Source organism: Trachemys scripta, chromosome 3, assembly GCF_013100865.1.
Source record: "Trachemys scripta elegans isolate TJP31775 chromosome 3, CAS_Tse_1.0, whole genome shotgun sequence".
NCBI classification, from domain to species: Eukaryota; Metazoa; Chordata; order Testudines; family Emydidae; genus Trachemys; species Trachemys scripta.
This window is the reverse complement of record NC_048300.1, coordinates 188,732,304-188,760,132: the sequence shown is the minus strand read 5'-3', so window position 1 is coordinate 188,760,132 and position 27,829 is coordinate 188,732,304. Positions and strand designations below refer to the sequence as shown.

At 43.7% G+C, this 27,829-nt stretch overlaps 1 protein-coding gene across 2 annotated transcripts in view; it reads right to left on the bottom strand.

Moving 5' to 3' along the window:
* The window catches only part of CLIC5 (chloride intracellular channel 5), a 113,004-nt gene that overhangs the window by 69,023 nt on the left and 16,152 nt on the right, over window positions 1-27,829 (bottom strand). The window contains exon 1 of one of the 2 annotated variants that reach the window (XM_034766658.1): window positions 12,998-13,336. The exons of the other annotated variant lie outside the window; for it this stretch is intronic. Coding sequence (XP_034622549.1) covers window positions 12,998-13,060 — 63 coding nt within the window. The 5' untranslated portion in view covers window positions 13,061-13,336. Of the gene's footprint in view, window positions 1-12,997; window positions 13,337-27,829 lie in introns of those variants that run through there. 2 annotated transcript variants of the gene reach the window in all.

Genomic DNA, 27,829 nt, shown 5'->3' with positions numbered 1-27,829 from the left:
ATTTCTCAGGAATTGTATTCAGCATCTCACAGCATTAGGCTCTTATGAAGAGAAGGGTGAAGTTCACCCCGTACATAGGGCCAGTACAAACCCTCTGTACCACTTATGTCCAATTCACATCCCCAAAAGAGGACCTAAGCAGGTCTAAACAACATGACCTATGAGGAAAGATTGAGAAAATTGGGTTTGTTTAGTCTGGAGAGGACAAGACTGGGTGGGGACATGATAACACTCTTCAAGTACATAAATGGTTGTGATAAAGAAGATGGGGATAAATTGTTCTTCTTACCCCCTGAGGACAGGATAAGAAGCAATGGGCTTAAATAGCAGCAAGGGTGATTTATGTTAGACATTAGGAACAACCTCCTAACTGTCAGGGTGGTTAAGCACTGGAATAAATTGCCTAGGGAGGTTGTGGAATCTCAGTCATTGGAGGTTTTTAAGAACTAGTTAGGCAAACACCTGTCAGAGATGGTCTAGATAATATTTAGTCCTGCCTCAGTTCATGGACCGGACTAGAGGACCTAGTGAGATCTCTTCCAGTTTTACATTTCTATGACTCTATAACTTTAAGGTTATGTCTACACTGCATCTGGGAGCAAATCTCTCAGTCCAGGTCCACAGAGTTGTTTTAGTGGGGCTCATGCTCGTGCACTAAAAATAGCTGTGTAGATGCTGCTCTGATGTTGAGGTGTGGGCAGGAGCTCGGGTTCTCAAGCCCACATCATCCCCAGGCTTGAAAGCCCATGCTCCATCCTCAGCTGCAATGTCTACACAGCTGTTTTTAGCATGCAAACAACAGCTATTTTTAGTGCACAAGCACGAGCCCCACTAATAAAATCTGTGGATTGGAGCGGGGAGGTTTACTCCCAGATGCAATGTAGACATACCCTAAGTGCTGCATATTAGGCCTTGTGCTGATCTCTGCACAGGGGACAATTTCTTTCAAAAGGGAATGAACTCCAGCTCAGCCCCCCTACTTGTTTTAAAGGTCCCTAGGTGTGCCTGCAGGTTCCACATTTCTCCTGCAGCTGTTGATATTAATGTCAAAATCCTGGCCACAAGGTTAGTAACTCGAGACCCAGTCCTGCTCCTGTGAAGAGATGGCTGAGCTTCCATGAGGTGCCTTGTGCCTTCAGCTTCCAGTTAGTTCAAAAGTATGCCCTTTGCTACTATCATAAACTCACATGGCCCTATTCTGTTCTCACTTAAATCAATAGGAAAACGTCTAGTGCCTTGAACGCTGCAGGATCAGGCTCGTAACAGGTAAGCATTATTATTATGTATATTGGGGTAGGGCAGAAAATGTCTTTCATGTTTTCCAGATACAAAGGAAGCCTTGAAGAGAGTATGCGCTAAACAGACTGTAACAGGGGGCTGGCGGGCTGAGGCTACTGAACCCTGATTACTAAAGAGCCACACCTGTGGTTTTTCCTTTGTTTTGTTTTGTTTCAGGGTGAAGCAGACTTGACAGGATAGTCTATAGCCACCACCAACTAGAATGCCTAACAGTTTACATTCTCTTTTTCTGCCGTGTCTTTCAGGTAATGAAACAATGCCTTTCTAATACTACCCCATTTCCCTATTTTTATTAAACAACATAATTTAATTTTGTTACCATAAGCCATGCAAATTCCTCAAAAAGCTTTTCCCTGTCGTTATTAAAACCTTTCCAGACCCATAAAAGATGATCAATTGTTTCTTCTACCTCACAGCACACACATAGTCTATCTTTGTGTTTGTTTATTCAGAAAAGACTTTTGTATAAACCAAAATGGCCAGTTAGTACGCTAAACAAAGTCACTTCATTTTTCCTTTCCAGACCCTGAAATATATCATTATCCTCAACTGTAGGGCACAATTCAAAAAGCTGCTGCTTTTCTCGTTGCTTCAAATTTTTTGCCATTCCTCTTTTAAATTTTTCTGTACTAGGCTTTTGAATTCTTGTTTACTCAAGGGTATTTCTATGTTGATCCTTTCGTTTCCTACATCACATTTAGTTGCTTTGTCCACCATTTTGTTCCCTGTTATCCTGGTATGTGCTGAGACTCAGACTAATGCTACATGTATTCCCAGCTGTACTCACTCTGTTATTAGAAATATATTTCATTGATTAAATCACTTCTACATATGGAGACACCTTTTTTTTTGCCATAAGGCCTGATATTGAGAATGAAAAAATAACTGCTGCTGCTGGGCACAAAACCTAGATCCAGTTGAATGCTAGCATTATTGCTACTAGTTTGGGTCATGACAGCTATAAACGCGGATATTCTTTTAGATGTACTAACTCCTAATTTTGGTATACAGTTTGCCATCCCTACTCTTCCTGTTTTTATATTTTTGGACCCATCTGCATATATTTGACAAAAATGACTCCACTTCTCATCTATATATTGTTACACTTCATTTTATAGCTATTGTCTCCTTTTGACCCTTAAGTTTTTATAAAATAAATCTAAATCCACATTTGGACATGTGGCTTTCCATCCACAACTAATTTTCCCATGACTAAAAGTTTTGACTTTGTTTAGCATTTCCTTGTCTTTCAACTCCTATATCCACATTTTAACTTAAATGGCATGTGGAATTCTAACACTGTGCTCTATAATTCGCCTATTGAATTCTCAGAAATCCCCATATATTTGTTTGGTACTTTCATCATTGCAATTCCCATTCACTTTGGCCCAGAAAGTTAGGTCCAGTAGTTTCATTTGTAGTGTAACTGACATTTCATGAGCAGCTATCTGTAGCACCTGTATGAGTATTGAAAGGGCTGGTCTACACTGGGGGGGGGGGGGAAANGACGGGGGAGCCGCGGCCGTTGATCCCACGCCGTGTGGACCCCAGGTAATTCGATCCAAGATACTTCGACTTCAGCTACGTTATTCGCGTAGCTAAAGTTGCGTATCTTGGATCGAATTACCTGGGGTCCACACGGCGTGGGATCAACGGCCGCGGCTCCCCCGTCGACTGTGCTACCGCCACTCGCTCTGGTGGAGTTCCGGAGTCGACGGTGAGCGCGTTCGGGGATCGATATATCGCGTCTTAACGAGACGCGATATATCGATCCCAGATAAATCGATTGCTACCCGCCGATACGGCGGGTAGTGAAGACATACCCTAATAAATGCACTGCATGCCACTCATAGTGCCTGTGCTTCTAGTAAATCTAATATTTTAAGTCTCGATTTTGATGCTGTCCCAAAAGCTTGGCAATCATAGTCAATAACTGGTCTAATTAAGACTCTGTATGCCATCAGCAGTGTTTTCTTATCCACACCCTCACAATTGGTCCCCTCAATACTTTTAAGCAGGTAGACCCTTCCTTTGTATTTATCTATATATGATCTTTCCAAAGTAATTTAGTATCAGATATTACCCATAGGAATGTAAGCCTTTTAACTATACTTATTTGTTCTCCGCACAGATACAGTTTACATTCCTTTGAAGCTTTCCTTTTTGTAAAGATCAGTCCTTTGGTTTTAGCAATGGAGAACTTGAAACCCCATGCATTTCCCCCATCTTAAGTCTCGCGTAATATTTGGTTGATTCTCTTTTCTGCCACCTTAGTATTCCTGCTCCTAATCCATAGAGTGCAATCATCCACAAACAGAATGACACCTACCCTGGCACTTAGTCATTTTGGAATATCATTTATCATAATATTAAATAAGGTGAAGTTGACAACACTTTCCTATGGTGTACCATTTTTAATATTTGACATAACTTTCCCAACTGACTTACATGGTCATTTTACTAAAAAATTATCTAATCCATCCATACATTCTTCCCCTTATCCCCATTGTACAATAAGCCTTCCCTCCATAGCATGTCATATATTTTTTCCCAGTATCGAGAAAGACAGCTATCATGAAACCTTTGTTTCTCACACATTTGTGTATTTCAGGTTCCAATTTAACAATACAGTCAATGGTGCATCTTCCCTTCCTAAAACCACTCTGCACCTTATCTATAATGCCATTATTTTCCAAATAGGCAACCAATCTTTCAATCACCATTCTCTCCATAATTTTAGCCAGATAGTACATAAGGGAAGTTGGTCTACAGGCATCCACTTTTGTGACGAGTTTGCCTGTTTTCTTTATTTTAATTGCTACTGCATGTTTCTACCCTACCCATATCATGGTTTGTTCCCATAATAGTATCATATAATTCCAAAAGATCTTCCTGAAAGCAGATTGAAGGTTATCTAAACATTATATCGCACGTATTATCTTTACTTGAGGATGTATTTTTGCTTATATCAATAGCTTTCTCAAGTTCCCACATATAAAACCATTCATTCATGTAGTATCTTCATGTTTTCCCCAACTATATAATCGCTCAGTGAATTGCCTTGTAGCTTGGCACAAAACTGGACTTTGATTTCATCATTACTCACCCTTCAGAAAGTTTGCTCAAACTTCTGCTCGCTCATTATTAGAGCTTCTATTTTGTCAGCTCCAGTATGGGGTGTAACTATGCTTATTCTGAATTCCATTCATTCTTCGGATTTGCCTGTATAATTCTGAGGTTTTGATATCTTTATTTAACCTCCCACAATACTCCCTCCAACACTTTCTAATTTTTTTCTAATTCCTTGTGCTATTGCCTTACGACTTGTATTCTTTATTAGCTTTACAAGATTTAATGTATTTTTTGCTTTCTTGTGGGCTTTGTTCCTTTCTTTAATTGCCATTGTGCCCTTCTCATTTCACTGCGCACACCCAAGTTGAATCAGGGAATTTCTTATAAAGAGCTGCAGGATGTGGCTGATAGGAGAAGGAAGCTAAGGCTGCAGTCAGAAAGGGCTGGGCCTACTGGCTTTGGGTGGTGCAGACTGGGACAGAGGATGAGCTCTGTAAATGGCAGAGGAACCAGGGCTGACTTGTGTGTTATGGTTAAGGCCTTCGTTTTGGGGACTCTCTGAGGATTATTTGAACCAGCCCTGGGGCTGTTGGCCACAAGAGAGACCGTGTGGCAATCTAAGTGGCCTGTAAGTGGGGGCTAACAGGGGCAAAGGGAGCCAGGAAAAGGGAGCCCTGACCATGAGATAGTGTTCAGTAAGCTGCTGCCGTACTGGAAGGAGGATAAGACAATTTACAAGCAAAGAGATCAGGGTGATGATTGGCATGTATCTTGTTAGCTGCAGGTTTGTCTGATGGGTATTTTGTGTAAGTTAACACACACACACAGCCTGATTTTTTTTATTGCCTTGCCTGTGATAGTGTAGTTACTTACATCAGTGCAAAAATGGGTGCAAAATGCCTTCACCTGTGTGAGTAGGGAATTCTGCTACGCTAGCCTTTTACAACCATTTCGCATAGGTGTGAGTAACTTCACAATATGCAAAGCAGAAGAATCTGGATCCAGATTGATACACATCTTAGAAATACCACATGCATTAAATTAAACTCTAATCAAACCCAGGCCTTTCCCCTCCAACCCCCACACACTTTTCCCTCTGACAATAAAATCTACCCATTTATGCTGGTAATGATTTGGAGTCGTAAACAGCTTTAAAACAAAGAAAATATAAGTTGTCCGGTTTAACTTTAAAGAATGGTTAACTTTTTGCTTTGCTTATGCATATCTAGCCACCTGATACAGTTTTACGACGGAGGACATCATGTGACCCTATTACCCTATATATGTTACTGCCAGTGTCACCAGATGGTGCTGTTACACATTGTCTTAAAGGTTCTCTTTCTTAGCATGAGAGCAGTGTACAGACTCTGAAGAAATTCTGTATCATTGCTAACTTTGTGCTAGAGAACTCTTGGTGGAAGCTGTGATGAACAGCAAGAACGTTTGCTCTCTGCCTTAATCTCACTAATTAGAGTTGATTCTTGCAGCAAAGCTGCTCCCTGGGGACTGGGCATTGGGGCCTGGATTGAGAGGCTGAAAGAGGGGTTTCTCGGGCGTGCCTGCATGCTTTTCATGATCACCTCTGTTCAATGATTACAGTATATAATGTAAACAAACAAATTACACTACGAAAACATCCAGACTCTGCATCACTGGTTTCTTCTCAAACGGGAAAGCAACCTGCCATGCCCCCAAATCTGCAATCACTCGGAAAAGAGGCAACTAGATAGACAGATGCACTAATTATGTGCATATTTTGCAAACAAACTACCTGAAAGTATACATTTTCTTTAGTATGAAAATAAATTACCTTTAATCTTATAACATGAAATTGAATACTAAGAAATATGTTTTATTAACAGCATAAGATCATGGCAAATTAATGAATGTCAAGATTGATATATTCTCCCTGCCTCATACACCTTAATTACTTTACTATAAATACTTAGCTCAAGGCTCAGGGAACTAGCTGCAGTCTTCCATTATCTTTAATGAAGGCTCTCAAGTTAATTTCTCATGCACTGGTGGATTGGTTTGTTTAAACAATGTGACTTTACGGGCTTGTCTACACAGCACCACAGTCTGGACTATAAGGATGGGAATTGTGGAGCACTTTAATGTGCTCCAACTGCCCCATGTAGACCCTGCTAGTTGTAGCTAAAAGGTACCTCGGTGGTGTTAATATAATCTGGACTGCGGAGCCATGTAGACAAGTCCAAATTTAAGGGGCCTGATTCTCCTGTCACTCACACTATTTTACACTTGTGTAAACTCCATTGACTTTCATGGAGTTACTCTTGACTTGCACTGGTGATCTGTATTGGGCCCAGAGTCCCAGGTTTCCTCAATTTGTCTCATTATTGTTTAAACAGAGTCTTGTAAAACTATTTTTATGGTATTTATGCTGAGGTCTGAGCTACAGGTAACCCTGCACAACTGACATAGTTACTGATGCAGCATTCAGACTTGCTGATTTTAGCACCACCACTGTGACTAAACTACAAAATGTATAGACCCAATTGGGCCACTTAGACACTAGCTTGCTCTGGGAGTGGTGTAGAACTGCCCCAACCCAAGGGGGAGCCCGGGGAAGAACCGTGCACTATGCAACCCCCATTGTCTTTAATGGCAGTCACAAGCTTTGAGCATTTAGGGGATTATGTCCATCCATTTACAAGGAAGTGCTAAATCCTTAATAGTATCCTCACCCAAGCCAGCTTCCAGTAGCATCATCCGAAAATGGCGGGGAGTTGCACATGCTGTAATTATTATTTGCATTACAGTGCCTAGGTGCCCTAGTTATGGACCAGCACCCCACTGTGCTAAGCACTGAACAAACCTGCTGTGAATCTGCTCTGCAAAACATTTATATCTTTCTCTTGAAAACCTGCAGGGTTCTGCAAAATGCATGATGGGGGATCTAACACAATTTAGCAGACAACGCTGGAGAGGGTGAACCAACCTATCTCCCCTAATTTAGATGATTTGTTCTCATTAGTCTCCTTCAGCTCTGTTCCTTTTTTGAGTTACAAAGTACCTCTTTATCTGGCGTTTCAGGAAGTGCCCAAAACCATAAAAACAAGTATGTACAGTAGCAAAAATCTGGGTTCGTAATTGACTATAAAATATCCAGTACTTCTTAGAAGATAGAAATAACTGTTGTAGTTTCTTTTTCCAGATCTGATTCTGATCTCTACTGTTAGCAGAATATTGCTTGATGGCAATCTATGTGTAAGTGGGGGAATGGTCCCGCTATTGTGGGGAACTTTGCTGGCTTCTGCACTACCCCAGTGAAATGGGCTAGCGGAAGGATCTGAGTCCTCGCTCCCACTTCCTTTACCCAGAGGCCTCCCTGCCCTCAAGGACTCCCCTTCCACTCTCCTGTCTGGCAGAGACCTCGTAACCGCAACAAGGCTGGGCCCAGGATTCCTGGGGGGCTCAACCCCCAACCCTGCTGTGGTCACTTAGGTCAGGGGCTAGGGTGTCCCCACTCTGGGGTACTCTCTCCGCACTGGATGCTTTCCTGACCCACTGATCATTACAAACGATTTAAAGCAATACAGTTTATGTAATTAACAATTAGCGTAGAAAGGAATAAGGAAAAATGGGAAAGGTTAAAGGAAATATGTCACCCCGCTCTGTGGTAGGGAACATCACAATGTCTCTGGAATGTCAGGACAGGTCACAGTCTGTTCCTTGTAGGTTCCAGGCCTCCTTCTCAGGCCCTGACTGTGCTGCAGAGACGCTGCAGGCTGGACACTTGCTCTGGTGGTGGCCACACGCTCTCAGGCTCTAGGTGGCAGGACCCTTCTTCCCAGCGTCGCCCCCGCCCTGACAGGGTTACGATCCCCCTCCAAGTCTGGCCTGCAGAGCCTCTTGGCTGAGGCGTCTCCCTGTGCTGGGCCCACTGCCCAGGGTCCCCCTCCTCTCCCCAGCTGCTCTCCGCACCCAGCTCCGGACTGCTCCAGCCCCGGCTCCAGCTCCACTCTGCTTCAGCACGGCTTCTGCTGCTGCTCTGCCTCCAGCTCCCTGGGCTGCTTTTCTGGCCCCTCTGGCTCTGGTTGTTGCAGGTCTGCTCTCTCTGGGCTGTGCTCTGGCTTTGGGGCTGCAGGTCTGCTCCCCAGCTCAGCTTGGGCCCCTGCTCTCTCCTTAGCTCGGCCCCACTCTGTCTGACCCAGGCAATTCCAGCTCACAGGGAGGACGGGACCCCCCCTGGCCTCCTGCCTCCTTGATTAGCCTGCCCGTCCTGTCAATCAGGCTGACCTGGGGACTGTCAGTCTCAGGGTCCTGATTTCCCATCAACCCTTCCCCTTTTGGTACTGGGAGCTAGCCAACCAAAACACCCCCACTGAATGTTAGTAAGGGGATAACAGTCCCCTTATATATTAATCCAATCTGTTATGGAACAACAGTTGTCACAAAAGGTGTTAAAAGGATCTTGCCAAGTTGTTTCCCCCAGTTTGTAAAATCATTATTTTCTCACTCTTTTTAGTAACCCCCTGGAACTAAAATCAGTTCTCTTACCATAGTGATTGTATCTCTAACCCCGGGAACATGGAAGGCTATATGGTGGAGAGGGATTGTTGACATCGAGAGGATCTCTCTTCATTCATGTCTCCCCTTAGGCCTAGATTGTGGCATTTAACCAGAGCCCGGCATCAGGGACAGTTTGAAGTGATAGTTCTCTAAGCTACACCTGGGAAAGCACTATCCCCCCCAGCACTTAATGAGAATGCACCATCCTACTCATCCCTGCCCCTCCCCCTTTGGCGTGATTTCTATCCCCGGAGCTATGTAGTCAGGGCCAGCTTTAAGCCGATTCGGCCGATTCCACAGAATGGGGCCCCGCGCCTTAGAAGGCCCTGCAACGTCCGGGGCTGCCGGCGGAGCGGGAAGAGAAAAAAAAAAAAAAAAGCCGCGACTTGCTTCTCCCCCCTCCCTCCAGCGCTTGCGCCGCCATACAGCTGATCAGCGCAAGCCTGGGAGGGAGGGGTGAGGAGGAGGAATGCGGCGTGCTTGGGGAAGATGCGGGGTCAGGGCGGGTATTTGGGGAAGGATCCAATGGGGCAGGGAGGGGGCGGAGTTGGGGCGGGGGGGCAGGAGACAATTCGCATCCCGGCGTGGGGCCCCGCACCTGCTAAAGCCGGCCCAGTATGTAGTGCAGTAATGTAATTGCATGCTCCCCTGAGTGCAGAGACTGCAGCTGTTCCTGGGCCTTTAGCAGGGTGGGCAAGAAGGAGGGAAGACACCTTGTGCCCTTTCCATCCTGTAGACCCATGAAAGTGCCAGTCTGGCTCTTTCTGGCCAGTTCATTCAGTGATAACATGGTCATCGTCACAGCATCTTGAACGCTTGCCTGTGTTCTCAACAATATCTTAAATTATTAAAGCAGGAAGAATTTTAAAAATAAAATGCACTTTGGGCCATTTGTGCTATTTATTTAATTTCTGAAGTGCACTCCACTTGAGCACTGCAACTAGACAACTTAGTTGCATTTTTTATTCTAGTTTGTTTCGATGTAGTTTGTTTTGGGTTGTAGTTTTACATTTTATTTCTAGCCAGTTTCATTTTCTGTTTTTCATGCACTAGTCCCATTCTGCAATGGGAGTAATGTCTGAATCCAAACAAACACCTGTTTCTACTGTGATTAAAAGGAAATCATGGAAATATTTCTATTGACCTTTGGTTTATCCACATCTGATTTTTACAAAATCTACATTTTAGACCTACTTTTTGAGTAGCAGGAGTTTGCTTCGGATGCTGTATTAAATGAAACAGGCAAGACTCACAGGAAAAGCTAAATATACTCTCCATCAGGGTATCATTTATGTAAAATTACTTTGTTTCTCCACCACACAAAGAACTCAAATTAAAGTGAGTCACAGCATGCTGGGCTAAGTAAGTTCTACCTGCTGCTGTTGACTTTCTTAAAGCTAGCAGCACCAGCCTCTCTCCCTGCCGCATAGCTAGCCTCTCCTCTGGCAGACTTCCTTAATACCTTTCCAGACAAGTTTCTAGGGATTGCTGCTGGAAAGCATCAAGACCATTTATCTATACATCTATCTACTTTCCTTTCCACTACTTCCAGCACTTTCATCACAGTCTATTAATAGAAAAAAAGTTCAGCAAACATGCAGCTTTCTCCGTAGCCAAAAGTTTGATATGTATTATGGACTGCGTGGTAGATGGAATATAACTCCCTTGTATTCATTTCGGTTTAAAGACTTTTCCCTGCTCTATATGTACCCCACACGCCTTCCTACGCATACCCCATCACTCTCCATCTTCACACAACACCTCTGGCTCCATGTGCATTCCTGGATCCAGGTGAAAATTCCCTAATGGAATATTGGCTCCATCAAAAGCTCCACTGCAGTTTTCAACAGCCAGGATTTCACCCCTTGTTTTTAAAGCTCTCCGCAAGCTTGCTCCAGTATACCTAGATTCTCTCCCCTCCGTGCCTTTTGCTCATCTAGAACCTGCCCCCTTTCCATCCCTCTACAGAGCCTTGCCATAGTTGGCAAGAGCCTTCTCCCCTGCAGCTTGTGCCACTTGGATCAGCCTTCCTATCTCTATCCTCCTCCTGAGATCTCTGTCCCTTTAATTGCACCTGCAAACATCTCTCTTATTCATTGCCTATATCCCTTAATTTGACATTCTCTCTTATTCATTTTTGAACTGTGTAGCTGTTATATTGAACTTTAAAGCACATTTATTTTGTTTTAGGTTTTTTTTATTTCAATTATTTGGACTTTTATAAAATAAAAATAATCTTTCCAAAACTTCAATGCCCCTTCCACATCCATTCAAAATTCCAATTAAAAATGCCAGCTATTTCTCATCCCAAATGTAAGGGGCTATAGGAAGGTATTAAATGTGAAGAATCTAGATACACACAATGCTTTTGTTCTAGTCCAACTACATGTAATGGGCTTCCTGCAGGACTCACTGGGTTAAATTCTCTGCCCTGTGTTATGCAGGAAGTCTGACTAAATTACCATAATGGTTCTTTCTGGACTTAAAAATAATCTATGGGCGACATCCTAGCCGCCGTGAAGTCAGTGGGAGTTTTGTCATTCACTTCAATGGAGTCAGGATTTTAGCCTATGAATCTGTTGAACTAAAAGGAGAAAAAGTTCCCCAGCCAACAACTGATGCCAGCCAGAAGATACACCTCAAATCCACTCCCAGCCGCAACATAACGCTCTAGGCACAGTGAACAATCAATCACACATTCCAGAATACATGGAGGGTGACACAGTGCCAACAAAAGCACTAACACATTTCCCAACCTGCAACCATCTCCACCAATCTACCCCCCTCAGAAAAAGCCTAGAGATGAAATATACCAGGGAGCAAGGCCCTCCTGCACCTCCTAAGCCCTGCATTGGAGGTTTTGCTGGATGAATGACCAGGTGCACTCTACCTGCCTTGGAAGAGCTCTCCACCTTGGCTCTGCATGAGAGGCCACACTTGAGGCAGGGCGAAAGCAGACAAGGGAAGGGGATGCAGATCATGCATTGTGGATTTGGCTGTTATTCCAGCTTACAGGTTGGAATGGCAGTCATAGGGTGCACCGCAGTTCTGTACCCTGGCCCTGGGCTGGTGGGGGTGGATTTCACTTCCCCCATTGCTCCACACAAGGCCAGATCCAACTCCTATTAAAATCAATGGCAATCTTTGACTTTAAAAGGGAACTGGTTCAGCTTCCTGGAGCCCAAATACTTGGGCTTTACATGGGCACAGTGTCTTTCCCCTAGGTGAACAGACAGGCTTTGCAGCATGACCTGAACGTCAACAAATCTGAGTTCTGCACTGGGATACATTTTGCATGAAGTTAGCGCATACAACTTCATTAATAGCAGTGGGCTTGAACCAGATTGATGGCAAAACACCCATTGATCTCAGTGGTGCAGGATCAGGATCCATACCCTTCCCAATTACATTAAATATTTTGAAACCCTATTATACTGTACGTACATGTATTTCCTTATGCACCATTGGGCCAGATACTCTGGATTTATATCAGCGTGTGATTAAATTAACGGGACTACTCTGGAATGACATCTATGTAAATGAGAGCAGAATCTGACCATTTGTTTTTCACTTTTGTGTTGCCAAAGGGCAGCTGGCCAGCAAAGTTGTAAATAAAAATTGGGAGTATCAGTTTAACTGACCCCACCCCTTGTTTTAGGAGACGTCTTTGAGGACTCCAGACTTGTCAGACCCTTGTTTGGTGCAGCATCAGGCCACCCTTGAGGTCTTCATTCTTCTCCCCCTACCTGCCACATAAATGGGCAAGGAAAGCATGTTCTTAGTGGCAAATCTCGCACCCGAAAGGCGAGGGATTGGCATAATGTAGGCAGCGGGCTTACAAACTGCAGCCTCTACAAGGAGAAAGCAAACAACGAAACAAAAGGAATGCAGATTGTCACCACACAATGCTATTACCTTGCTGCTCCTAACGTTAGGGGAGAGAAAGAGCAGCCCTCTGGAACCATATGCAGGAAAACAGTGGGCTGTCAAAGTGTCATTAATGCTCTGTGCCCCAGAAAGTTTGGTGTATTAAATAAAAGCCCAGCTGGTACGAGAGTAAGACAGGTGTACAACTCCGTCTGTGACTTACCTTCACGAAGAGTTCAATGTCAGGGTCTTTTCCTTCCCCATTAGCAGGAACAGTGTCTGTCATTTTTCACCCCCCCACAAAGCCAGTGGCTGTTCTCTTTCTACTACGAGGCAAGAGAAGGTTTCGGTTAACAGCAGCTAGGTTTCCTCCCAGGAACAGCTCCCACAAAGCTTTTAAAACATCTCTTTTCTATGGCTGGAACGTCCCCCAGGTGAAGAAAACAAGTTTCTGCATTAAAAACTAAATAAAGCTGGCAGAGAGAGAGACACTGTTATAACAGTCCTTTGGAGCAACAAGTGCTGCTGTGCTGTGCTGTGGTGTAGTATCCTCATCTGTCAGAGCTGCAGCTCACGCTGCCAGCCCAAAATAGCCCAGAGCAGGAGAGAGGGTGGGGCTAACTCACAGGGGAGGAGACAGCTGCTGGTACCTAGACCCTTGTCTGAGCCTTCGAGCAAAGTGTTTCATTCTTCTCTTAAGCATCTCTCTTTTTGTGTCTCAGTTTCTCTATCTCTCATCCCTGAGCTGAGAGCATCAGTGAAAGGAGGAGAACAGGAAAGCTTCACAGCAGACTGATTTCATTGTCTTACAATGAAAAAGTGAGAGTCTTTTGCTCCTCATCCGAATCGAGCTTCTGACCTCTTTGAAATTCCTAGTATTTTCAGTGCGGAATAGGGTAAGAGAAAATGGCCTGATTCTGTACTGCTTTATGCCTTGTGTAGCCATTGTTACAACTGCTCAGAGTGAGCATACACTGCTATGCAATTAGAGTAGTAGTGTTTTACACTCGCTTTGTACAACTGTAAATGACTATGTAAGGTGCAAAGTGGTGGAGAATCACAAAAGAGTGTGGCTGGGGGAGTGAAACTCCCATAGTGCTGCAGCACTTGCTAGGAGTGAAAAGCAGAATAGAGGGAACATGGTTAAGTAGAATAGTGAGCCCTGCTGAGCACGTCTATTCAGCATACAAGTAACAAACACTGACTTCAGTGGGAGTTCCTTCTGCAAGGGCTGAATCAGGCATTTGGAATGAACAGTTGTCTTTCCTTACTTCATTCTTCCTTCCAAGTTTTATTCCTTTTGAACATCTCTATCATGCTTCCAGTTCCTGCATCCATTTATTCCCTTTGATTTTTTTAACACACAGTATAGGATGCATTACAACAAGGAAATCAAACAGAAAGTTTAAAATACTACCCTTAGGCCCAATGTCTCAAACAATTCAAGCCTGCAGGGTTCACACACCCTCAAAAGAGAAGGCCTCTTTCCCACTGCAGTCCTCTCTGTCTTTGCTGCTGTGATGCTAAGATAGCAGCAGATGTCTTGCATTCAGTTAACTATTGGCAATTCACTAACAGCAAGCCTAGCCAACTCAGAACAGTCACATCAACAGACTGACAAAAAGCAATTTAACTTTCCATTTCTAATATGTATCTGCCCTTTCAGCTACTCTTCTGACATGATCAAACACTAATCTTTATGAAGGTGTTCCTGGTGATGTGGGTTCATGATAATTTTTAACTCCTTCCAGTGACCTCTGGGTGTTAACTCTAACAGAATTACATATTATTACCCCAGTGCGTTCAAATGTATACTGTTTTGGTGGGTAGGGGGATCCAGGTGCATTAACTACATAACTTTTACATTGCAATTATTTTCAGACATGCAATCAAATTTTCAGCTACATGAACTAATTGTAATTACATGCATCAAAAAGCATAATCACGGCATAATTATACTATAATTACAGTATGACAACAATATAATTATAGATTAAAATTACTGTATTGTAAAGTGCATCCATAAATAATATATTCTCATTTACACAATTATAACCTGTTACTTCTGCTGCAAAGTTTGTCTCCCTAAGTACTTCAAATAATGATTTAATTTTCCCCTTAATGAAATGGCTATTGAAAACAGGAGATGGTGGCTGTGATGCTGGCAGACCAGGTGCCAGCTCATGCCAAGGCTCCAGGCCTCACTGAACACTGACAAATGCATAGCTGAAAACCAGTCTGCCTTGCCTGTATGGTAGTATTGTCAAGATAGATATTAGAGATGTAAGAATGAGTTTGGTGTTCAGACATTGTGAATAGCTTGTAGGATGCTGTATGTATTAGTCTAACTTATCTGTACCCCATATTATAAAGCATAAATTCGTTAGTCTCTAAGGTGCCACAAGTACTCCTCGTTCTTTTTTCTCTGTAACTATATAACTCATCAAAGAGGAAAGAAATGTTCTCTAATGCAAATGTTTGCTTCCTACAGAAGATGTTAGGTCCTGCCCAACAAGAAGGCCTTTGAAGCCAAATGAGCCACTGTGAGACATCAAAAGAACAAAGACTTTGTTAATTGAACTCCTTGCCCATGAACTCATCCCATCAGCTTGGGCTCTGAGGAGAAGGGAATAAAAATCCCTGACAAGGAGAAACTTGGTTCTGTTTGCTGCTTGAACTCTAAAGGGGAGAGAATAATTAAGCATAAGCAAAATAGGTCCAGATATTTTGCTTGGGTTAGCCTTAGAGGACATATGGAGTTTGCTTATTCTATAAGTTTCTATTATCTTTTGGAATCTGAGACTGTAATTCATTTGTGAGTGTATGTTACCTGCTGTAACCGTGTAAATAACTCTTATTTCTTTTCTGGTTAGTAAATATTTAATTAGTTTTACTACAGGATTGGCTACAAGCATCGTCTTTGGTGAAAAGAAGAACAGGAGTACTTGTGGCACCTTAGAAACTAACAAATTTATTAGAGCATAAGCTTTCGTGCATATATGTATCCGAAGAAGTGGGCTGTAGTCCATGAAAGCTTATGCTCTAATAAATTTGTTAGTCTCTAAGGTGCCACAAGTACTCCTGTTCTTCTTTTTGCGGATAGAGACTAACACGGCTGCTACTCTGAAACCGTCTTTGGTGAGAGATCGGGATGCAATTAGCCTGAGGTAAATGACTGGTCGTTGGGGACTGGAAGTAACCTATATATTGTTGTGATTTTTGATACAAGAGACCATCTGTCACAGAGGCAGGCTTGCCTAGGTGGCAAGATAGACTGGCGTGCTCAAGGGGACCGTCTGTGACTACATGGTAAGGCTGTTATAGTGCTTGTGGAGTTCACACTTATTGCTTGGCTGGTAAAATCTAATTATAGAACACACACCCAGTTTGGGGTTTGTGCCCTGCTTCTTCACAGTTTGCCCGGAGGTAGGCACCCATGTACTCCAGACAGTGTGACAGTGGCCACTTTTGAAAGAAGGGAATCTTAACCGTGGGCACTTTTAGCTTCACTCTCATTGACAACAATAGGAAATGCTAGCCATTTTGAAAGAGGGTGGGGGACTTTGTGCAATTCTCTGTAGTAGAATATTATTCCTCAGCCCCTGAGGAGGAAAACACTTTCAGTTGTGAAGAATCAGAGGGATAAGAATTACCATCAATCCTAAAAAAAAAAAAAAAACTTCAAATGTAGCCAATACACAAGATTCCAATGCATTTTAACTATACCGGAAGTTTGATGGATCTGCACTGGTAAGATAATTTGGAACAAAAATAACATGTTAAATTTCTTAAAAGGTCTGTTTTAAGTCCTAAGCTAATTAGCGGATTTACTTACAAATTCCTAGAAAATTCTTTCTGTATTCAGTGAGTAAATTATGTAATTTTGGGAAGGATGTGCTGTATTTTTCTTCCATAACAAAGTGCAAAACTCAATTTTAACTTTCCTAGTAACATAGCACCTTTCAGCCAGAGATCTGAAAGCACGTTGTGACTGACAATAAATGAAGCCTAAGAGCTCTCTTCTGGATTTGGAAAATATTATTTTACACATTTTCAGATGGTAAAACAGGCACAGAGAGACTAAGGCCAACATTTAACAACTTTTGGTGACTCAACTGGACACCCAGAAATGGAGCCAACCAAAGCTAGTGAACACTTTTGAAATCTTTGGCTTCGGAGCCTGATTTGCAAAGATGCTGAGCATCAGTTGGCTCCCATTTGCTTCAGTGGACGTTGCGGGTGCTCAGCACCTCTGAGAAATCAGGTTATATGTAATGACTTGCCCGAGGCCACACGGTCAGTCAGCAACAGAGCTAGAACAAGGACCCATCAACCCTGGTCAAATCAGTCGAATGTGCTCCCCAATTCCATCTGACTGCAGTGGCATATATACAATCAGTTTGCAATCTGTACTGCATTTTACACCAACCGTACCCTCTAATGGAATATTTTCATGCTGAGCCTCTAAGAGATGGAACACACAACTTGCAGCCTGGAGAGAGGGGGCTAAAGTGCCTTAAACCACCTTTGAACCAGAAAGCTACCTAAGTTATGGCAGCCTGTTCACAGCTGCCACCCAGAATACCACAGTCACACCCCATTCCTATCGCAACACACCTATTTGCCCCTACCCACTATAACAGAGCTTGTGGGGGGGCTTTATAAGGCAACATAAGCTGCCTTGTGCAAAACCTATGCCCGCGAGAATTCTCCCCTTGGCTGCTCTGAGACTCTAATGGCTCTTTGATACTGCCACAGTGAGAGAAAATCCATCCCCAAATATCTGACAATCAGAAATGCATATCACAATACAATCACTACAAAGAAATGCCTTGTGGCAGTTCAAATCTATCACTGCTAATAAACATCCTTTCAAGTACACGTGGCAAACCATGTGTTATTCAAAAGCCAACCTCGTTTGGATATGGGACATTTAATTAAATGGCAGTAAACTAAAATATAAACATACCAAGCCACTGAGTTATCTAAGCTCAGCAATAACATGCCTATTGTTGACCAGTTTTTCTCTCCCTAGCGGCTTGATTCTGTGAGATGCTGAGTGCCTCCCATGAGGTGCTGAATGCCCTCATCTCTCAGAGTTAGGGGGAATGGACACTCAGTTCCCTACAAGTGGTGCTCAGCCCCATGGAGGATTGAGTCCTCATTCATGTAAACACTATGTTATCTTTCAAAACGGGCATGAAAGCTTGAACTCAGATAAACATTACAGGAAGCACTGAGTAGGAGGGAAGATATAAAAAGTACCGTATAGTCTATTTGTGCCATTTTTACTGGTTTGTTGTTGTATAAAACTGATGTATCACTTATACCCTGTTGGAACCTTTTCTCATGTGATGCTATTATTCCACACAAAGGTTGGTTTTTGTGGTGTAAAATCAATTCTTCCCTCTGTAGATGTATTAAAGATAATCTAATAACTGTTAAATAATTAGCACACTCTCATTTTACTGCAGAGAAAGAAGTTTTTTAATTTGGCCTTTTGCTTTCTCTCAAGTCAGAAATAACAAAGGCTTTGAGTTACACACAAGACCAAGATTAGATACAGATCTATGAAGTCTTCATAAGCCAGGTCATTATAGTTTGAGGCTTATGAAGTATGCAATCATGTGACCCCATTAATAAAACAGGACAACTCCAAAAAGAGAATTGTCACTTATTGTGCTCTGTGCCTTAGCTTTAACATGCTATCAGCTTTCATAGGCCTGATCTAAGCCCCATTTTCCAGTAAAGAGGCATTTTGAGAAGGTGAATGGGAGGCCAAGTATAAAGAACAAAACTCTCTATAAAGAGTGATACTCTCTCCCAGAATGACAATTACCTAAAGTGAACTCTGCGAAGAAGGCATTTTGCTGTGCTGACCTGGGCTTTGTACCCAGCTAAATATCATTTTGCCCTGTGAGGGTGGGTGACTACAAGATTCTTAACCTGGTTACATCTCCTGAAATTCAGTACAGAATAGCATAACCATTTTTCATATTGGATCTCATTTCCATTGGGGTCCGATACAAGGGATGAAATCTTGCCTCCACTGAAGGCAATGTGGGTTTTGCTACTGACTTCATCGGGGCCAGAATTTCATCCACGAGTTGTCAAAGCTGTCCAGCTACCCAGAAGTGATTGAGCTAACCAGCAACTACCTTATTAGCTAGTGAACACCATGCATGCTCAGGGCAGGAAGAAATAAAGAACTGCCGGAAAAGAAAAGACCCCCAAGGCCAATTCTCAATCATCTGTAGCTATTTCTAATATCCCTGTGCGTTATTTGCTTTGCTGTGCTATTTACTTAGCAACTTAACGCATATGGAATGAAGTCCTGAGTAAAAAGGGAAATCAAGCAAAATGGTTTAATTCAGGGGAAATACACAAAGTCAAATCCTGGGGTTCTTGCTCAGGTTTCATGGAAGTCAAAGGGAGTTTGCCTCATTAAATACTGACTACAAAATGGGGCCAGATTCAAACTGATCCTTACACAGCTGCACAGTATGTGCCACAGGAGGGCCAGATAAAATTACAGCACATGTGCAAAGGGGAGGGGCTCAGAGACTGCTCCTTCCCAATTCCCCTATAGATTCATGGTGCCCCAAGGTGGGGGAGGGCAGGATGGGGAGAAGAAAAGACAGGACTGTGGCTCTGCCCCCACCCCCACGCTCTAGCCAGTGCACAGTGAGGAATAAGATGCATCACACCAATGAGTGTAGTACCAGCTGTACAGCCTGTGTGACTCCGGGAGGCATTTTCCATCCCTGAGGCATGATGCTGTCCAATACCCGCCCCTGTGGCAAGCCTCTATACTGCCACTCACTACAGGTTGTGTCTAAATGGCACAAACTACCCCTGTGGAAGTCTATAAACCCCTAGTCACCATGTTACGTGTCTCCTCTTTTTCCAAATCAGAGAAGATGAGATTCTGTTACAGCCACCAACTACAGAGTCTGACTCTTTATATCAAGCTGTTAAAACATATGGTTTTAGCTCTGGAGGTCTCAGAGTCAAACCCAGCTATTGGCCACGATGGTGGGCATCACATAAGGACCTCAGGATTTGGCCCCATAAGAGTTTTGCCCAGAGTTAGTTTGTCTTATAGAAGAATAAAGTTTACATAAGATGTGGTAGTTTGCTTTCACATGAGTGCAGTGTAGGACTTTACTATAAAATACCTTTAACATAAGGAAACCTTTAGCAAAAATTCACATTGCTGCTTCTTGTACAGTGGAATTCCATTAAGGATCAATTGACAAACCTCATGTTCAGATTGTTATGTCTGGATGATCACAGCCCTGTGGCACTCAGAAAATGTGAAATTGTTTGCTAATGTTGAAAACATTAAAGAAAATCAACAATACTATTCTTCATCTTATCCCTACATTGATCACCATAGCTGAAGGATAAACCCATCAACAGAAATTTACAAGCTCAAAAATTTAAACCAAAATTCATTTTTTCAAATAACCCCTTTTAAAAAATATATATTTTTTAGATTAGGATCCTTGAAAACTTTTGGAATTTTGTTGTTTGTTTTTTTATCAGGCGTATTTAGTCAAATTGGTTTTCTTCAGTTAAGAACAGAAAAAGTGATGTTCTTTTAGGGAAAAGCTGCAAATGCCTGCATTTTACTTCCACTGAAGCAGGAACAAGTAATATTCACTCACTAAACTGCTCTCTTTCTTGCTTGTGTTCACCAGAGTAGCTTCTAGAGGGCAGTGTTTTCTTCCTTTTATTATCATTACAAAGCTGGCATCTCAATTAAAAACCAAGTTGCAACTAAGTATACTTTCCAAAAGGAGAAAGGAAATCAAATGTCAAACTCTATGAATGTTTTAAAAAGTGCTATTGCATCAGTGAAAATATAACGTTAAATATATAACATAAATTCAGCTGCTGAAGGGAGGAAACCAGGGACATATTTTAGTGAGTCAAGTGAACAATTTTATTTCAGCATTAGGCATGAGAAGATGAAAAAAATCCATTCACCTTCCTCTGCTAAATAAATAATCTACAATCTGAATGCTAAAGAGGAATAGAATACCAGCCTCGATGTGGTCTTATTCTTAGCCACTTTCATGTAGAATTATCAAATACTCCTCCATAGTATAAAGCAGTCAGTTTTCCTCTTGCTGTCACAAAACTAAAACTAAATTATTTAACTTAGTCACATTCAAGGCCAAATTATCCATTGATGTAACTCGACTGACTGAGAATTTGGGACATAAAATTGTAAGGTCTTGCCTACTCACAGGATGTACCACTAACTATACCAGTACAGTTAAAGCAATACAATTCCATTCCCCTCCAGTGTGGACACAGTTATACTAATATAAAAGGTGCTTTATATTGGAATAGTTTATTAATGTTTAGGGAGGGAAATGAGCTATAGTGCTGTAAGGCACTTTTATACTAGTACAACTGCATCCACACTCAGCATTTAGACTGTAACTATAATCAGTTAAAAAAAAACACACACAAAACAAAAATCATCTCCCAATCAACATATTTTGCCAGCCCAAAACCTTTCTATAGTCATCATAGTATTATTATTTCTTAAATATTTGTATTATCATCATGTCCACAGGCCCCTGGCCATGACTTTCTCTATGCAGACATACATCAGCTCCAGGGGCCAAAACCTGAGGTTCCAACTCAGTTTGTAGTCAGTCCTCACTCAAGCCAACTCCCATAGATTTGAGATTCTGACACTAAAGAGCTGTGTTTAAATAAACTTGTGAAACACCAGATTTGAACATCTTGAATTCTCCCCTTATGCTAATGAAGTTTGACCTCTTCATAACTTGTGATCTGGCTGGCATCATGCTGGCAATGTCATATACGTTGTATCAATGAATAACATGCAACCTGCTGAACTCAAGCCTTTCAGAGAGCTATCACTCTTCTGAACTCCGTAGAGATCTACCCTCATTCATATTTAATCCTACTCCTTGATACTTTTGTGCTAAAGTTTCCATAAAGTTTGCCAGTGTAATTAGCTTCTTTTTCTTAGCTGATCATCTCAATCTATTATCAAACAAATGATATGATTGTCTGCAATTCAAAGGTTCTGCATCTTGAAGCATTTCAAGCTAATTTGGCTGTATTTCCTCTTAGTTGTTCCTTGCTTGGTGCGTCTTCACTGCAGAGTTAACCTGGGTGATCAGCACCTGGGGCTGAACACCCAGGTTAGCCTAGCCTTGGTGTCTACCACCACACAGCAAGCCATACCTGAGTTACTGTGTCCTCACACTGGTGCTGAACTCAGCCATGTGTGTCACTGGGACTTCTGAGGGCAAAGCCCATGGTGCTTTGTGCTGCAGTAAGGTGAATTGTTCTGTGATTCTTTCCCAGTGAATTACAGGAGAATTTGTCTGTCCTGGGTACACAGGGGAATCGAGGGAAGGAATTGGAGGACTATCAACATTTAAATGATTTAGCCTGCATCTTAACTGCATAGTGAGTAAGTTACTAGGCTGAATGAAAGCAGATGCTTATAGTCCCAGACAAGCCAGCTAGCTCAGATTGAAAGAGCCACTTAACTCAGCTGAGACAGTTTTGTGTATAAATGGGAGTCAGGTTAGGGGCAACACCCAAGTAGTGAAGACTTACTCTAAAGGTGAAATTACCCTTGTGCAAAGAGCCCAGCACAAGTACTATGCCCCACTTAAAATAAGGGAAAACTTTTGTGCCAGTTGTCACATGTAATTTTTCTCTTTTTAACTTGAAAATCTTCCACCCCTTCCTCAGAAAGATATTCTGAAGTGCATGCAGGAGATCACTTGAACAAGGAAGAACATAGGCCACTGGATACTGACCAATGCCTGGCAGCAATTTCATATATTACTGATAAGCAAGACTTCATCAAAACAGACAGGCATCTTTCCAATCTCACCATCATTACACAGATGTCAATGACAGAACTCTGTAGAATTGACTAAGGTCTGTCAGGAGGGCCACATGACTTAGGGGAATGCTAATAGGGTACAGAGAGACAAGGTGGGTGAGGTAATATCTTTTACTGGACCAACATCTGGTGGTGCGAGAGACAAGCTTTCAAGCCACACACAGTCTGAAGAAGAGTTCTGTGTGGCTCGAAAGCTTGTCTCTCTTACCACAGACATTGGTCCAATAAAAGATATTACATCAACCACCTTGTCTCGCTAATATCCTGGGACCGACACGGCTACAACTACACTGCATACAATAATAGGATATAGAGTCCTTTACCTTGAAGTTATCAGTTCAAATCCAGCCCAGGATATGTAGTAACTGACAGCTGATACTAGATGAGTTCATTAATGTTTGTAAAGGTGTTTCACTATGTTAATCACAATTAATATTATCTGACAGCTGTTTAGGGGGCTATGTGGAATAAGCTGGTGGCATCTCACATCCAAGGTATCCATACCATACCAACAAAACCTGACATTCAAAGGCTAATGATTGAATAGACCATGATGAGAGTCTCTTATACCTATTTCCAGAACCGGGTGGAGTGACAGAGGGTCTGTCTATATTGCAGCTGGGAGCCAGCCTCCCAGCCCAGGCAAGCAGAGTTATGCTAATGGGGCTTGAGCTAGGCTGCTAAAAACAGCAGTGTGAACGTTGCAGCTCCAGGGGAGACTCATGCTAGCCTGAGAGGTGGGCTTGAGAGCCTGAGCTGCTGCCCAAGCCACAACATTCATGCTGCTTTTTTTTTAGCTCACTAGCTTGAGCCCTGCTAGCATGAGTCTGTCTACCTGGGGTGGGAGGCTTGCTCCTAGCTGCAGTGTAGACATGCCCATTGTTTGAGGCAGAGTATGGGAGCTTCCATTACTGCTGCTCATGCAGTGCCTCTTTTGCATCTAAAAAGATAAAAAGAGATCTTCGATCCCCAGGATGATCAACTCAGCATCTTTCACAATAATTAAATTTGATTTAAAAGAGCTCTACATTAAAAAATCATGTTTAAAAGATTAAGCAATTCTTTTGTGAAGGAGAACCGGACAAAGCAGTTATAAGTGATCTTTCCAGAGAATTAAACATATCAAATAAAAAAAACGATTACCTACCTTCTCATAACTGTTGTTCTTCCAGATGTGTTGCTCATGTCCATTCAAAGTAGGTGTGTGTGTACCACATGTACAGTCCTCGGAAGGTTTTTCCCCTAGTGATATCCATCGGGGTGGCTGGGGAGCCCCCTGGTGTTGCGCCTTCATGGCGGTGTATATAAGTGCCTGCCAACCTGCCGCCTCTTCAGTTCCTTCTTGCCGGCTACTCTGACAGAGCGGAAGGCAAGTGGGACTAGGAATGGACATGAGCAACACATCTCAAAGAACAACAGTTACGAGGGGTAGGTAACCATTTTCTCTTCTTTGAATGCTTGATCATGTCAATTCCAAGTAGGTTACTCCCAAACCTTACCTACAAGGCGGGGCTGGAGTTCCTGGAATCGCTGATTGATGCACTGCTCTGCCGAATGCTGCATCATCTCTAGCATGTTGGGTAATGGCATAATACAAAGAAAAAGTGTGAACTGATGACCATGTCGCCGCCCTGCAGATCTCCTGGATCTGGACCTGTGACAGGGATGCCACCGAAGAGGCCTGCGCCCTTGTAGAATGTGCTGTCAGTGCAGGGGCAAGTATTTCTGCCAAATCATAACATGCCTGGATATAGGACATGATCCACAATGAGATTCTTTGAGAAGACACTAGGAGGTCCTTCATGCTGTCCGCTACTGCAACGAACAGCTGGTTCGACTTACGAAATGGCTTCGTACGTTCAATATAAAAGGCCAATCCTCGCTGAACTTCCAAGGAGTGGAGTCTTTGGTCCCGGCTGTTGGCGTGTGTCTTAGGGTAGAAAACTGGGAGAAAAATGTTCTGATTGGCACGAAGCTGAGAGACAACCTAAGGGAGAAGGGCCAGGTGAGGTCTAAGCTGTACCTTGTCCTTATAAAAAATGATGTAAGGAGGGTTGGAGGTTAGGGCCCGGAGCTCGGACACCCTCCTCGCTGACATTATTGCAACCAGGAATGCCACCTTCCATGACAGATAGAGTAATGAGCAAGTTGCTAGGGGCTCAAAGGGGGTCCCCATTAGTCTTGAAAGAACCAGATTAAGGTCCCAAGCCGGGATCAGCTGCCTCATTTTCGAGTACAATCTGTCAAGGCCTTTAAGAAAACGACCGACCATCGGGTTGGCGAAGACTGACCAGCCTGCCACTCCTGGATGGAAAGCCCAAATGGCTGCTAAGTTAACCCGCATTGATGATACCAACAGGTCCTGTTGCTTTAAGTGTAGCAGATAGTCTAAAATGAGAGGTACCAGTGACTAACCTGTGAACACCAGATCGAGAATCTCTTCCACTTTCCAGGTAGGTGGTCTTGGTGGAGGGCTTCCTACTGCCAAGGAGAACCTCCCTAATGGGTTCAGAACACATTAGCTCTACTGGGTTTAACCAGAAGCTTCCATGAAGCTTCCAAGCTGTGAGGTGGAGAGACTCGAGGCTGGGATGCTGGAGATGGACGTGGTCTTGAGAGATCAGGTCCGAAAGCAAGGGCAATGAGATTATGAACTGGGAGCCCTTGGAGTAAGTGCCCTGGGCCTGGTGGTATTCCCCTGGGATCAAAAAAGGCCATTGTGCGGGTCCCTGCCACTGCGCCAGCCACGGCACCATCCCTGCCTCTTGTCTATAGCGGCACTGCTCCAAACAGTGCCGACTGAGCCTGGAGTAACAGGACTCTGCCTCCAAGTCTGATGACCAGGACTCTGAGCGTGGAGACCACGGCGATGCCGAGTGGGCTGGTGCTGGACAGTGGTGCCACGGGGAAGGTGAGTGGTGCCTCATAATTGCGGGCTTTCTTCTGGATGGCACTGTGCCTTGCGGTGCTATCCTGCCTGGCGGGGGACTGCAGTGCAATCAAGTCCCTGGCCGCCTCGAATGTGTCCAGGGTGGAAGGGAGCTCCAACTCCTCCAGCCTGCACTCTCTAACAGGAAAGTCCAACAGCATCGGATTTGACTGACCTCTCTATGGGCCCAACGTCAACAGTGCTGACTCCTGCGAGAACGGCGCTGGGTGCCCCTGTGCGGGATGCACACCCCTGGAGTTGTCAGACCTGGCTGGTCTCACCGGGGGCGAGTGCTCTCTATCAATCTTCTTGTGCCACTTATGTGGCACCGATGAGTCTGAGCGGTGCAATGTTGCCACCGCAGGCTTTGGTGCCGGGGAGTGATGGTGCCAAGGGTCTCTATGCATAGAATCCTTTCTTGGTGCCGTAGCTTCTCTAAAGGACGGCGGAATGCTCCACACAGAGGTTCTTGGTGCCGAGTCCTGCTGGCCTGGAGCCGCTGGGGACGGAGGGCTGCCTCCATAAGTAGTTGCTTGAGCCTGAAGTCCCTTTCCTTCTTTGTTCTCAGGCAGAACCCTTTGCAGATCTTGCAGTGATCTGTTTGATGTGCCTCCCCGGGTACTTTAGGCAGGAGTCGTGGGGGTCACCTGTTGGCATGGGCTTATGGCAGGTCCCACGCGGATTAAAACCTTGGGATTGAGGCATGCCCCGAACCCCAAGAAGGGAAGGAATTGGGGTGGGGAGGAAACCCCAACTTCTATCTAACCACTCACTACTAAAAACTAACACTATTTAACTATTTCCAGGTTAACAGAAAAGTCAGATCACTAGGGGAAACGCTTGCCAAGGCAAGAGAGACATGCAGCTCCAGTAAGAAGGAACTGAAGACGTGGCAGGTCGGCAGGGACCTATATACACTGCCATGAAGGCGCAACTCCAGGGGGTTCCACAGCTGACCTGACTGGTACCACTAGAGGAAAAACCTTCTGACATCTGTGCCCGTGACGTGCACACACCTACTTGGAATCGACATGAGCGAGCACTTTAAGAAGAACTGAAGATGACTTAACATCAACAAGGTCAGTTGTTAGCCATGCAGGATTTTACTGCTATTATAAACAACAAAATGCAATTACAATGTAATAGCTTTATTGAAAGGCATTCTGTCCATGCAAATACCTTTCAGAGTGCTCTAAAAATCACTGACTCAGGAGGAAGATTCAGAGTGCCTGGTATCAGTTTGTAAGGTAATAATTTATTATAGGTGGTGCTGGTAGCACCACTTACTATTAAGGTTGCTGACACTCCCTATAAGAATCTGTTTTCAGTTGCTTAAACCTTAGTCAAACATTAACGGTTTAGGCTGAAATTTTCTATGCTGGGCATGTGCCTTAGGCTGAATTTTTTGGGAAAAATTCAGCCAGAATGGTTCAGCTGTTTCCAAGAATGAGGCTGGGGGGAAAATAAGTTGTTTTGCCCAAGTTGAAAAATTATGGTGATCTTGTCTTTGAAAAACTCTAGTGCCCCTATGATTTGGAGCAGGGACTTAAGATTTGGCAGGGGTGAGGCCTTTGTGTCGGGGATGTCCCTTTTGCTGTCTCTGTGAAATTCTGCCCAAATTTGGCCAAGTTCTGAGCCTTTCAAAAAAAAAAATCACAGTTTGCAGTTGTTCAATAGAGACATCTTTGATTTTAGCAGCTAAAATCTCCAAAGATTCTGTCCTCACTGAGCATGCTCCATCCCCTCACAGTTCCTCCACAGTGCCCGGCCTGTGCATGCACTAGCCCCACAGAGTGACTGAATATACTCCAACTGTAATTGCTTCTCTCAGCTGCCTGGGCCAGGGTGGGGCTGGGCACTGGAGCTGAGAGCAGGCAGCCTGTCTTTCCTGCTAGTACTCAGGCTGTGTGGAGGAGGAAGCAGTCTGATTCAAAGGCTGAGGGGACAAAAGCCAGATTTGAGGGAGGGAAAGGAGTAAATTGGGACAAAGAGTCTGGTGAGACTGGGAGTAGAGTGGGATTGGGGTCAGAGAAACTGGGATTGGGAGCCAGAGGGGGTGAGCTGAGGCTGGGGCTGGGAAGAAGAGAGTGGTTGGGCAAGAGACTGGAAGCCACTGAAGGACGAGGGGATGGACTGAGAGCCTGTGGCTGGATGAAGAACACTGAGATTGGATGAGTTGCTGAGAGAGGAGAAGCCTGGGACTGGCTGGACAAAGA